The sequence below is a fragment of the Mirounga angustirostris genome, unplaced genomic scaffold (genome assembly GCF_029215605.1).
Source record: "Mirounga angustirostris isolate CCGP_5_RB_7025 unplaced genomic scaffold, mMirAng1.0.hap1 SCAF_2, whole genome shotgun sequence".
Lineage (NCBI taxonomy): Eukaryota > Metazoa > Chordata > Mammalia > Carnivora > Phocidae > Mirounga > Mirounga angustirostris.
The window spans coordinates 159,042,885-159,063,412 of record NW_026991710.1 but is presented as its reverse complement, the minus strand read 5'-3'; the positions used below and the strand labels follow the sequence as shown (position 1 = coordinate 159,063,412).

The 20,528-nt window shown below is 39.1% G+C and overlaps 1 protein-coding gene across 2 annotated transcripts in view; it reads left to right on the top strand.

The window, feature by feature from the left end:
• Positions 1-20,528, top strand: part of PIWIL2 (piwi like RNA-mediated gene silencing 2) — a 72,848-nt gene extending 52,320 nt beyond the window's left edge. The window contains exons 20-22 of one of the 2 annotated variants that reach the window (XM_045879318.2): positions 16,395-16,648; positions 17,103-17,210; positions 18,686-20,528. In XM_045879318.2, the coding sequence (XP_045735274.1) occupies positions 16,395-16,648; positions 17,103-17,210; positions 18,686-18,842 (519 nt within the window). In that variant the 3' untranslated portion in view covers positions 18,843-20,528. The remainder of the gene's footprint in view (positions 1-16,394; positions 16,649-17,102; positions 17,211-18,685) is intronic. The other variant, XM_045879319.2, reaches the window with a different exon arrangement.

The following is a 20,528-nucleotide window of genomic DNA, read 5'->3' as shown; positions in this document are numbered from 1 at the left end:
CTGTCTAAAAGAAAAATTTATGGACTTTAATAACAATGTGTTAGTATTTGCTCATTTGTATTGTAACAAATTGTAACAAATATACCACCCTAATGTAATATGGTGATGGGGAAAAACTGTGTAGGTTGGGGAGGGGTTATGTGGGAACTCTGTATTGTCGCCCCAGTTTTTTTGGTGAACTTACAAGTGGTCTAAAAATAGTCTTTTTTTTTTTTTTTTTTTTAAGATTTTATTTCTTTGAGGGCTGCCTGGGTGGCTCAGCTGGTTAAGCGTCTGCCTTCAGCTCAGGTCATGATCTCAGGGTCCTGAGATGGAGCCCCGCATGGGGCTCCCTGTTCAGCAGAAAGTCTGCTGCTCCCTCTCTGGCTCTCCTCCTTGCTTGTATTCTCTCTCTGTCTCAAAGGAAAAAAAAAAGATTTTGTTTATTTGAGAGAGAGAGAGCATGAGCGTGGGGGAGGGGCAGAGGGAGTACATCATGATCCATGTACAGGTCATGATCCTAGGGTCCTGGGATGGAGTGCCTCACCAGGCTCCCTGCTCGGTGCATGCGCACTCTCTCCCAAATAAAATCCTTAACGATTGAACGCAGGATTCTTTAACAGGGTTTAAGCAGGGTTCTTTAAAATCTTTTTAAAAAATTAGATAACTGCAAAATTCTATGAATATAAAACCTTTGAGTTTTATACCTTAGAAGAGTGACCTTATGGTATAGCAAACTAGAACCAAATAAAGCTGTTCAAAAAAGGTTTGGGGAAAAAAGCACTTCCAAACCTTCTAGCCTTGTAGGTACCCTCGTGGTATCAGCAAAACCAGCAACTGATGCCAGGGGAAAAACAGATACAGAAGCCTGGTTCATTTATCTAGGCCCCCATTCTTCCACTGATGTTGCCTGGATCTGAGGCCTTCACCTAAATGTTTATGTACTTTGTCCAGCTTTTCAGTTGTCAGGTTTCTCAGAATTCCTGGTCCACCACCTGAAGTCTCACAGGCAAGCTTTAAGTTCATCCATGGTTTTATTTGATGTCTGTATCCAGCCATTCTCAAATTTTTGGTCTAAGGAACCCTTTACATTTTTAAATATTAGTGAGTTTTTATTTAAGTGGTATATTTCTATCAGTATTTACCATATTCAGAGTTAAAACTGAGGAAATGTTTTACGGTTTTGAATTTAAAATAACTAAGAAAAGAAGTGCTAGTAAGGATGTGGAGAGAAGGTAACCCTCTTACACTGTTGGTGGGAATGTAAATTGGTGCAGCCACTATGGAAAACAGTATGGAGGTTCCTCAAAAAATTAGAACTACCATATGATTCAGAAAAATGAAAACACTAACTTAAAATGGTATCTGCTGCATTATTTGCAGTAGCCAAGATAAGGAAACAACCTAATTATCCATCAGTGGGTGAATATAGAAATTGTGGTATGCATATTACAATGGAATATTAGCCATTAAAAAAGAATGAAATCTTGCCATTTGCAACAACATGGATGAACCTTGAGGGCATTGTGCTAAGTGAAATAAGTCGGGGGAAGACAAATACCATATGAGTTTATTCACGTGTGTCATCTTTTTTTTTTAAGATATATTTATTTGAGAGACAGAGCATGCATGCACACAAGTGGGGGGAGGGGTGGAGGGGGAGAATCTTCAAGCAGACTCCCAGCTGAGCACAGAGCCCAACATGGGGCTTGAAGCTTAACCAACTGAGCCATCCAGGCTCCCCTATATGTGTCATCTTAAAAAAAATAAGTTCATAGAGAACAAATTGGTAGTTGTCAGAGGTGGGGAGTGAAGAGAGTGGACAAAATGGTTGAAAGGGGTCAAAAGGTACAAACTTCCAGTTTTAAAATTATATAAGTCACGGGGATGTAATGTATACCATGGCAACTGTAGTTAATAATACCATATGTTGTATATTTCAAAGTTGCTAACAGTAGATCTTAAAAGGTCTCATCACAAGAAAAAATATTGTAATTATATGTGGTGATGGATGTTAATTAGGTGGATTTTGGTGATGATTTTGCAATATGTATAAATATGAAATAATTATGTTGTACAGCTGAAACTAATCTCCTCTGTCAACTGTAGTAAAAAATAGGATAAGAAAAGTATAAACTCAGTACATGTTAATAACAAAAAATTTTTGTTTTTATTTTATTTATTTTTTAAGTAAGCTTTACGCCCAGCATGGGGCTTTAACTCACGACCCTGAGATCAAGAGTTGCATGCTCTACTAACTGCGCCAACCAGATGCCCCAGTAACAACATTTTTAATTAAAGATAACTACTTCCAAAATGTTTAGTGAGAGGAGAACCATTGTTTTACATTTTTGCAAATGGCTTTAATGTTTGAGTTAGAAAAATGCAAGTAAATATTTTACATTTAGTCTTTTGTGATGTCACGTGTCATTTACTATCTGGAAAATTCTAGTGTATATTTATGAGAGAATTACAGAGAAAATAACAGGTAATGTAGTAGTGGTAGTACTAGTATAAAATTTTTTTTTTGCTTTATGGACTCCCTAGAATGTTCCAGAGACTGCTGGTAGGGAAAGATGGGACCCCAGAGGACACCCATTCAGTCAAGACTGTTCATCTGAGCTCCTAGACTTATCTCCAACTATCTGCTTGGCCTCTCTACTTTGGTGTCTCAGGGGCCACTGAAACCTAGTGTTTGAGTTTGAGTGCCAGTGTTTCCTTCTACTCAAGTGTGAAAATCAAAAACAAGCTACATTCTTGACACTTGCCTCAGCTTTATCTTTCATGATGAGTAATCACCACATGTTAAGTTCATCAGTTATGTGGCCTGAGCTTAAGAAGCTGGAACTCTGGGGCGCCTGGGTGGCTCAGTTGGTTAAGAAGCTGGAACTCTGCTCTGATCAACCCTTGTTGCTGCTGATGTGGTTCTTACTATGGCTATGACTACATAGGGCTAGACCAGTTTCGACTGGTATTTGACTTTTGCCTTTAGAATGAAGAGTTTCAGGCAACTGTAGAATATGTGAACATGGGTTCTTTCTGCTTTTCAGTTCCACCTTCACTTCTCTTTTCTCAGCAGAATTGGGAAGAGATTGGGGTGGAGTGCTAACTCCAGCAAGTGATTATTTGGAGGGATCTTCCAGACATTAGCCTGCCCTTCCTGCACCCACAATTGCCCATAGTTTGCCTGGCCTCTTCTTTTTTTTTTTTTTCCAGTTTTTTTAATTGAGTAAAATACATATAACATAAAATTTACCATCTTAACCATTTTTGATTAATACAGTTAATGGTTTTAAATGCATTTATAATGTGCAGTTATCACTACCACAATCTCCATAATTCTTTTCATCTTGTAAAACTGAAACCCTGCACACATTAAACAATAAATCTCCATTCTCCTCTTTCCCCAGTCCCTGAGCAACCACCATTATACTCTCTATTGATTTTGACTAAATACCTCACGTAAGTGGAATCATATAGTATTTGTGTTTTTGTGACTGATTTATTTCACTTAGCATAATGTTCTTGAAGTTCGTCCATGTTGTATTGCAGAATTTTTTTCCTTTTTAAGACTGGATAATATTCCATTGTATATATATACTACATTATGATTATGCATTCATCTGTCTGTGGACACTTGGGTTGCTTCTGCACTTTAGCTATTGTGAATAATACTGCAGTGAACATGAGTGTACAAACATCTCTTCGAGACCCTGCATTCAATCTTTAGGGTATCTATCCAGAAATGGAATTGCTTGATCATATGGTGAGTCATACTTTTAATTTTTTGAAGAACTGCCATACTGTATTCCACAGCAGCTGTACCATTTAATAATCCTGCTGTGTGCAAGGATTCCAGTGTCTCCACAATCTTGCCAATACTTGTTTTCTGTGTGTGTGTGTGTATGTGTATGTATACTTATATTAGCCATCCTAGTGGATGTGAGGTAGTATATTATTGTACTTTTGATTTGCATTTCCCTAATTCTCCCTTCAGTTCTGTCCTCATATATTTTGATGCTCTGTTATCAGCTGTATAAATGTTTGGAATTGTTACATCATCTTGCAGTTTTGGAACCTTTTTTAATGTATAATGTTCTTTGTCTCTTGTAACTTTCTGATTTCAAGTCTATTTTGTCTGATATTACTATAGACATCTCTAGTTTCTTTCTTTTTTGGGGGGTAGGGCAGTGAGGGACTGAGGGAGACGGAGAGAAAGAATCTTAAGTAGGTCCACACTCAACACAGCCTGATGCAGGACTTGATCTCACAACACTGAGATCATGACTTGAGCCTATATCAAGAATTGGATGCTTAACTGACTGAGCCACCCAGGTCTCCCCCACCCCCAGTTTCTTTTCATTACTATTTGCACAGAATATCATTTTCCATTCTTGCACATTCAATCTGTATGTGTTTTTGGATCTAAAGTGAGTCTCTTGTAGATAGCATATAGATGGATTAAGTGTTTTTAATCTATTCTGCCAGTCTCTATTTTTTGATTGGAAAGCTTAATCCATTTACATTTAAAGTAATTACTAATTAGGGGAGAAATTCTGTCCTGTTTGTTTTCTGTATATGCTACTTACATCTTTTTTTGTCCTCCATATACTGTATTACTATCTTTTTGTTTAGTTCATTTTTTGTAGTAAAATGGTTAAATTCCTTTCTCATTTCCTTTTTTAAATTGTATAATTAACATATAATGATTCAACAATCCAATACATCATGCATTGTGCATCAAAGTAAGTATACTCTTAATCCCCTTTTTCTACTTCACTCATCTTCCCCACCCACCTTCCCTCTGGCAACCACCAATTTGTTCTGTGTATTTAAGTGTCTGTTTTTTTGTCTGTCTCCTTTTTGTTTTGTCCATTTGGTTTCTTAAATTCCACATATGAGTGAAATTAAAAGGTATTTGTCTTTCTCTGACTGACATTTCACTTAGCATAATACCATCTAGGTCTATCTCCATGTTGTTGCAAATGGCAAGATCTGTTTTTGTGGCTGAGTAATATTCTTGTGTGTGTGTGTGTGTGTGTGTGTACACACCACATTTTCTTTATTAATCTGTCAGGGGACACTTAGATTGCTTCTGTATCTTGGTTATTGTAAATAATGCTTCCATAAACATAAGGGTCCTTATATCTTTTCAAATTAGTGTTTTTGCTTTCTTTGTATAAATAGTAGTGCAGTTACTGGATCATATGGTAATTTTATTTTTAATTTTTTTGAGGAACCTCCATACTATTTTCCATAGCAGCTGCACCACTTTGTATTCCCACCAATAGTGCATGAGGGTTCCTTTTTAGATGTGGAGAACATCTTTACCAACACTTGTTATTTCTTGTGTTTTTGATTTTAGCTATTCTGACTGGTGTAAGGTGATACCTCACTGTGGCTTTGATTTGCATTTCCTTGATGAAGAGTGATGTTGAGCATCATTTCATGTGTCTTTTGGCCATCTGTATGTCTTTCTTAGAAAAATGTCTATTCAGGTCCTCTGCCCATTTTCTTTTTTTTCTTTTTTTTTTTCAAATTTTAAGTTGGTTCCATGCCTAATGTGGGGCTTGAACTCATGATCTTGAGATCAAGAGTTGCATGCTCTACCAGCTGAGCCAGCCAGGTGCCCCCATCTGCCCATTTTTTTTAACTGGATCTGTTTTTTGGTGTGTTTTTTTTTTTTTTTAAGATTTTATTTATTTTTATTTGACAGAGACACAGTGAGAGAGGGAACACAAGCAGGGGGAGTGGGAGAGGGAGAAGCAGGCTCCCCGCTGAGCAGGGAGCCCCATGTGGGGCTTGATCCCAGGACCCTGGGATCATGACCTGAGCCGAAGGCAGACGCTTAACGATTGAGCCACCCAGGCGCCCCTGGTGTTGAGTTTTATGAATTCTTTATATATTTTGGATATTAACCCCTTATTGGATATATCATTTGCAAATACCTTCTCCCATCCAGTAGGTTGTCTTTTTGTTTTGTTGATGGTTTCCCTCGCTGTGCAAAGGCTTTTTATTTTGCTCTTGTTTCAGTAGTGTAATTGTGCTTTTGTTTCCCTTGCCTGAAGAGACCTATCAAGAAAAAATGTTTCTATGGCTGATGTTAAAGAATTTAATACAAATTTCTTTATCTCACGTCTTCTTTATCCATTCGTCAATTGATGGACACTTGGGCTGCTTCTGTATCTTGGCTATTGTAAATAATGTTGCTATAAACATAGGGGTGCATGTATTCCTTTGAATTAGTGTTTTTGTATTCTTTGGGTAAATACCCAGTAGTGCAATTGCTGGATTGTAGGGTAGTTCCATTTTTAACTCTTTGAGGAACCTCCATACTGTTTTCCACAGTGGCTGCACCAGTTTGCGTCCCCACCAAACAGTGTACAAGGGTTCCTTTTTCTCCACCTCTTCGCCAACACCTGTTTCTTGTGTTGTTGATTTTAGTCAGTCCGACAGGTGTGAGGTGATATTTCATTGTAGTTTTGATTTGCATTTCCCTGATGATGAGTGATGTTGAGCATCTTTTCATGGGTTTGTTAGCCATTTGTATGTCTTTTTTTTTTTTTAGGATTTTTTTTTTTTTAAGATTTTTATTTATTTAAGAGAGAGAGAGTGAGAGAGAGCATGAGAGGAGAGAGGGTCAGAGGGAGAAGCAGACTTCCCGCTGAGCAGGGAGCCCGATGTGGGACTCAATCCTGGGACTCCAAGATCATGACCTGAGCTGAAGGCAGTCGCTTAACCAACTGAGCCACCCAGGCGCCCTAGGATTTTATTTATTTGAGAGAGACAGAGCACAAGCAGGGAGAGTGGCAGGCAGACAGCTGAGCAGGGAGCCCGACATGGGGCTCGATCCCACAACTCTGGGATCATGACCCAAGCCAAAGGCAGACACTTAAGCCAGCTGAGCCACCCAGGCACCCCAGCCATCTGGATGTCTTCTTTGGAAAAATGTCTGTTCATATATTCTGCCCATTTTTAATTGGATTATTTTGGGGTGTTAAGTTTTATAAGTTCTTTATATATTTGGATACTAACTCTTTATTGGATATGTCATTTGCAAATATTCCCTCCCATTTCATAGGTTGCTGTTTAGTTTTGTTGATTGTTCTTTCACCGTGCAGAGCTTTTTATTTTGAAGTAGTCCCAATAGTTTATTTCTGCTTTTGTTTCCTTTGTGTCAAGAGACATATCTAGAAAAATGTTGCTATGGTTGATGTCGGAGATATTACTGTGTGTGTTCTCTTCTAGGATTTTTATGGTTTCAGATCTCCTATTTAGGTCTTTAATCCATTTCGAATTTATTTTTGTGTATGGTGTAAGAAAGTGGTCTAGTTTCTTTGTTTTGCATGTTGCTGTCTGGTTTTCCCAACAACATTTGTTGAAGAGACTGTCCTTTTCCCATTGGGTATTCTTTCCTGCTTTGTCAAGGATTAATTGACTATATAGTTGTGGGTTTATTTCTGGGTTTTCTATTCTGTTCTATTGATCTATGTGTCTGTTTTTGTGCCTGTACCATACTGTTCTGATTACTAGTTTGTAGTAGTCCGGAATTGTGATGCCTCTAGCTTTGCTTTGCTTTTTCAAGGTTTCTTTGGCTATTCGGGGTCCATTGTGGTTCCATACAATTTTTCAGGATTATTATGGCCCTGTGAATAATGCTGTTGGTATTTTGATAGGGATTGTGCTAAATGTATAGATTTCTTTGGATAATTATAGACCTTTTAACCATATTTGTTCTTCCAACCATGAGCATGGAATGTCTTTCCAGTCCCCTACTATTACTGTATTACTGTCAACTTTTTCCTTTATGTCTGTTAATAGTTGCTTTATGTATTTAGGTGCTCCCATGTTGGGTGCATAACTATTTACAATTGTTATATCCTCGTGTTGGATTGTTCCCTTTATCATTATGTAGTGTCCTTTGTCTCTTGTTACAATCTTTCTTTCTTTTTGTCTAATAAGTATTGCTACTCTGTTTTTTTGTTGTTTTTTTTTTAATTCTTTGCCTAATAAATGCTTCTCCATCCCTTCGTTTTCAGTCTGCATGTATCTTTGGGTCTGAAGTGATTCTCTTGTAGGCAGCATATACATAGGTCTTGCTTTTTTATCCATTCAGTAACCCTATGTCTTTATTAGAGCATTTAGTCCATTTAAATTTAAAGTAATTATTGATAGGTATATACTCCTAACATTTGTTACTTGTTTTATGGTTGTGTTTTAAAGATTTTATTTATTTATCTATTTATCTATTTATTTATTTATAAGAGGGTGTGCACACATGCGTGTGTGCAGATGGTGGGGAGAAGCAGAAGGGGGAAAGAGAGGGAGAGGAAGAGAATCTCAAGTGGACTCTGTGCCGAGTGTGGAGTCCGGCAGGGCCTGATCTCACCAACCTGAGCTCATGACCTCAGCTGAAACCAACTGAGCCACCCAGGTGCCCCTACTTGTTTTATGGTTGTTCGTATAGTTCTCTGTTCCTTCCTTCTCGAATGCTCTTTTGCCTTATGCTTTGATGGCCTTCTTCAGTGATATGCCTGGATTCCATTTTCTTTATTTTTTGTGTATCTATTACAGGTTTTTGATTTGTGGTTGTTCTTAGGTTTATATATAACATCTTACGGGTTGCTTAAGTTTGAACTCATTCTAAAAGCAATAAATTATTACTTCCCTCCACCAACCACAGTGTATGTATAGGATGTCTTACTTTACATTCTTTTATTTTGTGACTCCCTTGGCTGATTTTTATAGGTATAATTGATTTTATTGCTTTTGTGCTTTAACCTCCATACAGGTTTTATAAGTGATTAATCTACTACTTTTGTTATATTTTTGCATTTATCTTTGAAATTTTTTCCTTTCATAATTTTCTTAATCCTATTATGACCTTTTCTATTCACTCATAAAGGAAAGAATTTCCTTTATTATTTCTTTTTTTTTTTAAAGATTTTATTTATTTATTTGAGAGAGAGAATGAGATAGAGAGAGCATGAGAGGGGGGGAGGGTCAGAGGGAGAAGCAGGCTCCCCGCTGAGCAGGGAGCCCGATGCGGGACTCGATCCAGGGACTCCGGGATCATGACCTGAGCCGAAGGCAGTCACTTAACCAACTGAGCCACCCAGGCGCCCTCCTTTATTATTTCTTATAAGGCTGGTCTAATGGTGATGAACTTCTTTAAGTTTTGTTTGTCTGTGAAACTCTTTATCTCTCCTTCTATTTTGAAGGATAACCTTGCTGGGTAGAGTATTCTTGGATGGAGGTTTTTTCCTTTCAGTACTTTGAATATCTCATGTCACTCTTTTCTGATTTGCAATGTTTCTGCTGAAAAATCAGCTAATAGGTTTTTTAAGTGTCTTGGTGTGGACCTCCTTGGGTTGATTTTGTTGGGGGCACTCTCATTTCCTTTTGTGTGTGTTCAGTAGCTATTTTCTATGTGGTTAGCATGGGGATTACATGTAACATCCTAAAGTTCTAACACTCTAATTTGAATGTATTGTAGTTTAACTTCAATAACATATAAAAACTCTGCTCCTTTACAGGTCCATCTCTACCTCTTTATATCTATACATAAGTATAGATATATATAAAATATATCTAAAATTTATTATATATTTTGACATTTGATGTCAAAAAGTACATGTATCTTTATTTACAAATAAATATGTGCCCCAAAACTTAGACTGATAATCCTTTTAAATACATTTGTCTTTAAATTTTGAAAAAAAAACAAGATTTAGAGTTACAAACCAAAGGTAAACAATACTAGGTTTTAGACTAATACTTTTTTTTTAATTTACTGGTCTTTTAAATCATGTAGAAAAATTTAAAATGTAGTACCAACCATCGTTACAATAATACTTAATCTATATTGAAATCTTTATTTCTTCACACAACTACACATTACTGTAAGGTATTCTTTTATTGCATCCTATAGGACTCCCTTGAGCATTTCTTGCATCACATGTCTCTTGGCAAGAAACTCTTTCAGCTTTTGTTTATCTGGGAATGTCTTAATTTCTTTCATACTTTTGAAGAAATAATTTGCTGGTCTAAGTTTTGAGTGACAGTTTTTCTCTTTTAATACTTTGAATATATCAGCTCACTACATTCTGGTCTCCAGAGTTTCTGATGAACAGTCTGCTGATAATCTTACCGAGCATTTCTTTTGTGTGATGATTTGTTTCTATCTTGTTTTCAAGACTCTATCTTTCAGCTTTTGAAGATTTGATTATGTGTGTCAGTGTGGTTCTCTTTAAATTCGTCTTACTTGGAGGTCATTGAGCTTTTTGAATGTTTATATTCATGTCTTTCATCAGATTTAGGAAGTTTTCAGCCATTATTTCTTTTTTTTTTTTTAATTCTTATTTATTTATTTGACAGAGAGAGAGACAGCAAGAGAGGGAACACAAGCAGGGGGAGTGGGAGAGGGAGAAGCAGGCTCCCGGCCGAGCAGGGAGCCCGATGCGGGGCTCGATCCCAGGACCCTGTGATCACGACCCGAGCCGAAGGCAGACGCCCAACGACCGAGCCACCCAGGCGCCCCTCAGCCATTATTTCTTCAGATATTCTCTGTGCCCTTTCTCTCTTCTCCTGGGAGCCCTATGATACATATGTTGGTCCACTGGATGGTGTCATATAGGTCCCTTAGGCACTGTTCTTTTCAGTCTTTTTTATTTCTGTTTCTCAGTCTCAATAATATCCATTATACAGTCTCCAAGTTTGCTGGTTTTCTTCTGCCTGTTCAGATCTGCATTTGAATCTGTCTAGGGAATTTTCATTTCACTTATTGTACTTTTCAACTCTAGAAGTTATTTTTGGTTATATTTTAGATGTTCTCTTCATTAATATTTCCACTTTTGTTTACTTTGTCCACACTGCCCTTTAGTTCTTTGAGCATCTTTAAAACAATTGTTTTAAGGTCTTTGGTCAGTATAACTGCCATGAGGTCTTTGTTAGCAACAGTTTCTGTTGATTTAATGTTTTCCTTTGGGCCATACTTCCCTGTTTCTTTGTTTTCCTTGTGAGTTTTATTAAAAACTGGGCATTTGAATCTAATAACATTGTAGCTTTGGAAATCAGATTCTTCCCCTTCTTAGGGCTTTGCTGTTTTTGGTTAGTTTTCTTTCTTTTTTTTATTGTTTTAGGTTAGGACTGTGCTGGGACTTAAGGTCTCCTAAGTTCCTTTGTGAGCTTTTCTCTGTCCTGGCATGCATTGTCACTTCCTGATTATTTACATATACTCAGTTGTTTTTGAATGTCTAGTTTCAGTGTCTGACCCCCAAAAGAGGAGAAAGAGCAAAATAAAGGGCAGGGGAGGATGGCACTTGCCCATTAAATCCTCTGGAAGTCACTTTTGCTAGAGAGGTCGATGTAGCAAGAATGGCTGCCTACCTGTTTGCACGCGTGTGATCAGAAGCAGCAATCAGAGCACAGATTCCCAGTATTTATAGGATAGTGCCCTGCATTGTGGGTGAGCATGGGGATAGGGCTCATTTTGTACTGAGAGTAGAAATAACCTGCACTTCACTGTCCAAGTCTTCCCAGGAAGTTGCAAGACTTCAGTAAACTCTAGAGTTCAAAAATCATTTGTATCAGGTGGACTCTGCAAGTGCATTTGTTATCTGGGTGGGGGGACACAAATTCCTTGTTCTTCCTCCTCCACCGTCTCCCAAGAATTCTATCAGTCTGGTCTGTTTTTGATAAAAATTTCTCCAGCCTCAGGCCTCCTCTTCCTCCTACCCACCTCATTCTTTTAAGATTTTTTTAAATTAATTAATTAATTAGTTAATTTTAGAGGGAGAGAGTGCATGTACACATACATGTGCAAGTAGGGGGAGGGGCAGAGGGAGAAAGAACCCAAAGGACTCCAAGCTGAGTACACAGCCCAGTGTGGGTCTCAATCCCACAACTGCAACATCATGACCTGACCCGAAACCACAAGTCAAACACTTAACTGACTGAGAGCCACCCAGGCACCCCTGGGAGTGTGATTTTTATATTTTGATGTTTTTGTGTGTTACCATAAGAATGAAGGTTTTTGGTGTCTTCTGACATTCTGAACTGGAAGTGTTCTAGTCCTAATACCCATTCTTAATCATCTTTGATCTTTTTTTTGTTTTTAATTTCTTAAAATTTTAAAAAAGATTTTATTTATTAGAGAGAGAGAGAAATAGTAATAGATAACACGAGTGGGGGAGGAGTAGAGGGAGAGGTCAGAAGCAGGCTCCTTGCTGAGCACAGAGCCTAACACAGGGCTCAATCCCAGGACTCCAGGATCATGACCTGAGCCAAAGGCAGATGCTTAACCGACTGAGCCACCCAGGAGCCGCGATCTTAGATGGTTTTTTAGACCATTTTTAGATGGTTGCCAGAGTAGTTTTTCAAATGTGTGACTGATCATATAGTGGTCTCTAGTTGTTTTCTTACCCCAGCTGTAATCTAGGCCTTTGCTTGTGTTCTACTTGGAATCCTTTTACCCTTCTTTCCTGCATGAATTGTCTGCTGATCTTTCATTACACCTTTTCCTGAGGCATAACATTCATTTCTCCCTCCAGATGACAAATGTCTTACACTTTTCTGTTCTTACAGTGTTTTGCTTATAACTTTATAATGTTATTTATAATTTATCACTAGCATTTACTTTGTGTCTGTCTCCCCAGTTTTAATTTGGGTTCCATGAATATTTGGATTGTATCAAAGTAATTTTTTAATTTTCTGAGACTAGCACAATTGATTGTATTTAGTGTCTTTGAGTGTTCTATGAATGAATGGAGACAGATCTAAAAGAACATTTCAAACTTTCAGCAGATACTGATTTTTCTACTTGATCCTTGTCATTATACTCAGCGCTAGCAATACCAAGTCAAACAAACATAGTCCTGCTTTCAGGGTACTCATTAATTTATTTAGTGTATTTACTCTTTTACTAGAGTGGTTTAATAATATACATTTAACATTTATGTTTCAATATTGTGATTTGTCAGTGTACCTGGGTGGCTCCATCGGTTAAGCATCTGCCTTTGGCTCAGGTCATGATCCCAGGGTCCTGGGATCGAGCCCCACTACGGACTCCCTGCTCAGCGGGAAGCCTGCTTCTCCACTCTCCCACTCCCCCTGCTTGTATTCCCTCTCTCTCACTGTGTCTCTCTCTGTCAAATAAATAAAATCTTTTTTTAAAAAAAAGATTTTTAAGTTCCTTGTTAACAGGAATCATGTCTTTCGCTTCTACTGGCAGCTTATATAGAGCCAAGTATATAGTATCTCACACTCAGTGATTGGTTAGCAAATTTTTTTTTTAAAGAGTTTATTTATTTATTTGAGAGAGAGAGTGAGAGAGAGAGAGAGCACAAGAGGGGGGAGCGGGAGAGGGAGAAGCAGGCTCCCTGCCGAGCAGGGAGCCCGATGCGGGACTCGATCCAGGGACTCCAGGATCATGACCTGAGCCGAAGGCAGTCGCTTAACCAACTGAGCCACCCAGGCGCCCTGGTTAGCAAATTTTAAAGAGGTGATATCAGTGAACACTTCAGATGAATTTGTTTCTATTTTTCACTCCATTGATCTCATTATGTCCCTTCTCTGTGCTTCAGAATATCTGTATTTCCTTGATCTAGCTCGTTCTCAACAGCTTTTAAAGATAAATGTAGTTGGCTATTGAAAAACACAAGGGTTAGGGGCACACCCCCCCCCCACGCAGTCAAAAACCAGTGTATAACTTTTGACTTCTCAAAAACTTAACTACTAGACGAACCATGAGACTATGGACTCTGAGAAACAAACTGAGGGTTCTAGAGGGGAGGGGTGGGGGGATGGGTTAGCCTGGTGATGGGTATTAAAGAGGGCACGTATTGAATGGAGCACTGGGTGTTACACGCAAACAATGAATCATGGAACACTACATCAAAAACTAATGATGTAATGTATGGTGATTAACATAATAATAATAATAAAAAAAACTTAACTACTAATAGCCTGCCATTGACCAGAAGCCTTACCAATAACATAAACAGTAGACTTAACACATCTTTTGTATGTTAAATGTATCACATATTGTATTCTTACAACAAGGTAAGCTAGGGAGAAGGAAATGTTAAAATCATAAGGAAGAGGGGGCGCCTGGGTGGCTCAGTTGGTTAAGCACCTGCCTTCGGCTCAGGTCATGATCCCGGAGTCCTGGGATCGAGTCCCACATCGGGCTCCCGGCTCGGCGGGGAGCCTGCTTCTCCTTCTGACCCTATCCCCTCTCATGCTGTTTCTCTCTCTCTCTCTCTCTCAAAAAAAAAAAAAAAATCATAAGGAAGAGAAAATGCACTTACAGTATTGTACTGAATTGAAAAAATTAATGTATTTAAGTGCACCCACACAGTTCAAACTCATGTTGTTCAAGAGTCAACTGTATATATTTTTTACTTTATCTCTCTTAACAACCGTGACAAGAAGGTAAGGTGGTCGTTTATCTCCACTTTTCAACTGAGGAAACAGTGTTCAAGATCATAGCCAAGGAACAGCAGAGTCAGACTCAGTCCCAGATCTTCTGATCCCAATCCAGTGTCCTTCCTCTGTGTTTCCTTGTCTGTGAATTAAGAGTTTCTTCCTGATCTCAGTACCCTATGGTATCCACCTTTTAACACAGTGTATCAGTAAGAAGTCTTTGAGAAGTCACGGAAATGTGTTAACTTTAGCAAAATGGGAATTAATTGATAAAATTATGGAGAGTCTCAAGATTGGTGAGAAGGTTTAGCATCAAGCTGGGAAATGGACAGGAGTCAGGGTAGCTCCTAAAGTTCCAGAAGCAGGGACCTAAAGAGACACTACCAAAATCCAAGTGATTTTCATTCTCTGTTCAAGATTCAGAGCAAGGAGGAACATTATGTTGGCATGACTTGAGTCATCTTTATGTCCTTTGGTTAGTACAGTGGTTCTCAGCTGGGGGCAGTTATATCCTCCCAGTGGGCAATGTCTAGAGGCATTTTTAGTTATAACTAGGAGCAATTGCTGCTGGCATCTAGAGGGTAGAGGCCAGGAATGCTAAATATCCTATAGTGTCAGCCCCTGCAAAACAGAATTATCTAGCCCCATAGATCAAAAGTGCTGAAAAACCTTGGATGAGGGGAAGGCACCTGGATTAATAGTCCTACCAGACTTACCCTGTTGGAGGTAGAAGAAAACTAAATGTTCTTACCAAAAATGGTAGAATAGATGCTGGAGAGCCAAAGACAACACAAAAAAATGTAGTACAAATTGGAGTAATAATGTCAGTTTTGGACTGTGAAGATCAATACACATTTGTAAATGGAATACTTGAGGTGTTTTAGGAAAAAAGGGACATTTATAAAATATTTTAAGTTCTGAACTTAAACTCCAGAAATATTCTAAATGATTATGTTTGGAAAGTATTCTTTGAATTGAAACTTAAAAAGAATAATGTATAAAGAATGAATAGTGTGAAAAAAATGAATGTATAGTGTGTGTGTGTTTAATTCAGTAATAATTTAGGTTTTTGAGGGGAATTGTGAATAACCTATGCCATGCAATTAGAATCAAACTGCCACTTAACTGTGAACCAAACTAAAGCACTTTTCAGGGAACTTCCAGTTCAAAATAGAACAGCTTATTCTCTTGAACCACCAAAATCATACCCAGCTAGAACATAATTATATTCTCTAAATGGGAAACACATTATTCTTCAAACTGATTCAGTCAGTTTTTTGCTATTTTTTTGCTAATTACTAGTTAAAAATGTTTCACATTATACTTTTTGCTAATTAACTACTTAGTTAAAGCAAAAATGTTTCACATTATACCTGATTGTAGGATAATATTTAGTAAAGGACCCTTTCACTAATTAGCAACTTTGGATGTTGCTTATACATAAAAAAAATGTGACTTTTTGCTCATTAATTAAAGCAAAATGTTTCACATTGTACCTGATTGTAGGATTATATTTAGTAAAGGACCCTTTCACTAATTAGCAACTTTGGATGTTGCTTATACATAAAAATATGAAGATGGTAGATCTGTAGAATGTGCAGTCATAGAATTTTTCGAACAGTTTACCTTGTTCTTTGCCTAGACAGTAATTCATGTTAAATCCAAATCATAGGAAGATTGATTCAGCCCCTAATTTTCCTACCATTCCTTTTAACTTCGAGTATGTGCCATAGTATGTGACTCATCACTGGTTTATTTTTGCTTTCATATTTTAGAACACCTTTGCTGTACCAGGTCTGTTTTACTACCCTGAGGAAGTCTAGAAATGACTAGAAGCTTTCCCCCCTTCCCTTCTGACATGGTGGGTTTGGTCCCCCCTGTCAGAAGGATCTGCTGCCACATCTCCAGGCTGTGTGCTGAGTGAGCCTCTCCCTGCTTGCGGTCATTAACCCCAGACCCCACAGTTCACCTCAGCGGGGTGTCCATTGCAGGTGAACCACTGTCTCCCAGAGAAGATCGTTGTGTACCGTGATGGAGTGTCTGATGGCCAACTAAAGACGGTTGCCAACTATGAGATTCCTCAGCTACAGAAGTGTTTTGAAGCTTTTGAGAACTATCAGCCCAAGATGGTAGTATTTGTAGTTCAGAAGAAAATCAGCACCAATCTGTACCTGGCTGCTACTGAGCACTTTGTGACTCCCTCCCCTGGGACTGTGGTAGATCATACCATAACAAGCTGTGAGTGGTAAGTGGGGAAAACATTATATTTCAACAAGAATAGGTTGGAGGAGTTAATCTGTTCCCTGGATATTGGAATGGGGAGGTTGCCTAGAGAGATGTGGAATGGAATCCTCAGAGATTTTGCTGTTATAAAATATTTTCTAAAGGATTAAAAAGAAAACAACAATAAAGCTTTTACCTCTTAAGTATAAAATATTGAATGCACATTCTTTTCCTAAGGTTGTGCATACTTTTTAAACCTTCTGCATACAGTTTTGGTAGTTCATACTACCACTCTCAAATAGCCTGTTGATTCTGGAAACCTGAGCTGTAATCATGGTGGTCTGTGTATGTCCTTGATCCAGTCATTTGACCTCTCTGAGCCTTAGGTGGAGGAGCCAAAATGATCACCAAGATCTTTTCCAGCTCTCTTTAGCCAGATCTGGCCATATCATTCCTTTGTACCTTTTAATTCCTAGGGTGGACTTTTACCTTCTTGCTCATCATGTACGGCAGGGTTGTGGCATTCCTACCCATTATGTCTGTGTTCTCAACACTGCAAACCTGAGCCCTGATCACATGCAGAGGTGAGCTGACTGATAGATAATTTACTCTTTCTGTCTTGTAATTCTGGCCAGCTAGCTAAGATGGGGTCAATCCCCCCCACCACCCAGAATATTTACCCTTTGAGTTTCTTCTTGTCTTTCATGATAATGGTATCATTTTGGAGAGTGATTGGTATTTCTTGTGAACATTAAAATTATTTGAAGAGCTTTTTGGGGGCGCCTGGGTGGCTCAGTCGTTAAGCGTCTGCTTTCGGCTCAGGTCATGATCCCAGGATCCTGGGATCGAGCCCCACATCAGGCTCCCTGCTCGGCGGGAAGCCTGCTTCTCCCTCTCCCACTTCCCCTGCTTGTGTTCCCTCTCTCGCTGTCTCTCTCTCTGTCCTATAAATAAATAAATAAAATCTTTAATAAAATAAAATAAAATTACTTGAAGAGCTTTTATTTTTTTTTTAAGATTTTATTTATTTGACAGACAACAGCGAGAGAGGGAACACAAGCGGGGGCGGGGTAGGAGAGGGAGAAGCAGGCTTCCCGCTGAGCAGGGAGCCCGACATGGGGCTCCATCCCAGGACTCTGGGATCATGACCTGAGCCGAAGGCAAGACGCTTAACAACTGAGCCACCCAGGCGCCCCTATTTGAAGAGCTTTAAAAAAAATAGTGATGCCCAGGCTTTACCCCCAAGCAATGTAAGGCATTCTTATTTTAAAAACTACCGTGAGTGATTATGATACACAGTGAGTTTTGAGACCCAATGTCCTTGGGCTCAGATTATATCAGTACTTTGCTGGAGTACTTACCCTTCTGCAGCCTCTTCTTGAGAAAAAAAAAAATCTCTTGTTGTTTACCTTCTTTTTTTTTTAAGATTGATTTACTTATTTGTCAGGGTTGGGAGAGAGCACAAAGAGGGGGAGCAACAGGCAGAAGGAGAAGCTGGCTCCCTGCTGAGCAAGGAGCCTGATGCAGGACTTAGTCCCAGGACCCTGGGATCATGACTTGAGCTGAAGGCAGACGCTTAACTGACGGAGCCACCCAGGCGCCCCACCTTGTTTTGATCTAAAAACGGGGGCACCTGGGCGCCTGGGTGGCTCCGTTGGTTAAGCGACTGCCTTTGGCTCAGGTCATGATCCTGGAGTCCCGGGATCGAGTCCCACATCGGGCTCCCTGCTCAGCGGGGAGTCTGCTTCTCCCTCTGACCCTCCCCCCTCTCATGTGCTCTCTCTCTCTCTAATAAATAAAATCTTTAAAAAATAAAAAATAAAAAGGGGGGCACCTAAAGTGAGGGGATTTATCCATGTTACCCATGTCTTCTTGACTTACAAATAGTGGAAAGGAAATCCACTTAAAAATAGTGATTCCCAAAAGTTGCATCATGTATTTCTCAGCCCCCAGTTTTTTTAAAAGTATGCTGTGTGTCATACACCCATTTGTACATACATAATCATGTCCCAGATTGAAGGTGGAGTCATACGGATCATATGTTCTTCTTGGCCTACAGGTTGACTTTCAAACTGTGCCACATGTACTGGAATTGGCCTGGCACCATCAGAGTTCCAGCTCCTTGCAAGTATGCCCACAAGCTCGCTTTCCTGTCAGGACAAATCTTGCATCATGAACCAGCCATCCAGCTGTGCGAGAACCTGTTCTTCCTGTGACTGGACCACCAGGATGTGGGCTGGTTAGGGAGGTTAGCGTTCTGAACTCAGCTGCGACTCCTGCGGGAGCAGCAGGGACGGAAGGGGTTTTTGTGTTGGTGGGTTTTTTCACTGACCCAGTAGAATAAGATATCTTTTCTGCTTTTTTTTTCTCTTTTATACCTGATAGCACCAAGAAATAAGTTCCATTCTAAATATCAGCTGGAAATTGCCTTCTGGTCTTTGTAGACCAAGTGGAGGCAGTACTGCTCCTGCATAGATGGAGAGGTGAATACGGGGGAACCTGGAAGAGCCTCCACAGCCCAATGTGCTGTGGAGACCGGCAGAAGCAGCAGTTACACCTCAGAAGTTCTGCTTACTAAGCAGTTCCCATTTCTGGCACCAGAGGTGATAATGAATGAAGTCATTCCACATTTCTTAAAGTAGAGGGTTACTTTATTTGGGCAACAGAGAAAGGTAATAAAAAGGCCTGTGAGGCAAAGTTTTTCAAGATACTGCTATTGCTGGCAAGTGTGAAAGGCACGTAGTAAAACCAGCTGGTGGCATAGTCAGGCCCTTCTGACCTAATCTTGTCTGCAGATTGAGTTTGTGACACCTGTGACATGAGTTGGCTTTGAAGCTTTTGAAAGGGGCCTTTAGCCATTCCTTGGTCTCCTGAGAGAGGCCAGATAAAGTTTTTTTCTGTATGTTTTAGTTGCCTTACAGTGTCCCATACTGATTTTTCTGTACCCCTCACCCCCAACACACATTTGCTCTGTTATTGATCTTTAATAAGTTTCAGATTTTAAATTAAGAATCAGAACATGGTGAAATTCAACAGCTAAGAAGGTTCATGACAGAGTGTGAGTCTTTCTTAAACCTTTCTCTCGGATGTGTGGCCTTCTTTCCGTTGATGTGTTTGTAAATGGAATCACTCATTTCCCTTGCTCAATAACCTATTCCTGGCTCTTGGCTCATTTTGTTAGGAATTTTTCTGAATCCAGCTTAAGATTTCCAGAAGTCAGCTTTGGAAAACATGACACTCCTGCCAAAGTCCAGATTTTCAGCTGAGAAAGTTGTCACTCTGCCTGTGGGTTTTTTGTGTTTATTTTCCCCTGTTTTAAAATCTTCTAACCCTTTTGGGGTTAATTCAGTTTTAACTTGCTTTAACTGGTTTTAAAAGCCAGTTGTATTTACCCTTTTCGAATTTGTATTTATTTATTTTTTGGTGTGATGGCATGGAGGGGACAAAGCGGAAATTCCCATTTTATAGGACAGTGTGTGAGAAGAGAAACTTTAGCTTAAAAAACTCCTTAGAAGAAGAAAACCAAGCAAGTTTTCAGTTTGTTGTAGTGCCCAGCCTCTGCTTCAAAGTTCTGTTGAAGAACTTTGAGCGTTGATAGTCCTTAAGTGCACTTCTGGTTTCATTTGGAGTGCAGGACATAGGGTAAGGCTAAGACCTGGAATTTAAAACCACTGAATCAAACAAATTGGATCACTGGTCTCTGGCTTAACTGATCAGCTTTCTGATTCTCTTTGGAAGCATTTTGAATTTTGAATTTCTCTTTTGAAGTTGGATTTCCTAATACTCATTTTCACTTATATAATCAGAAAAGACAAATGCTTGAATATAATACAAAAATTTCTTCACTTTTTATTCCTGTTTTCTTGCCTTGTTTTTCAGTTTTAATGTGAAATGATTGGGCT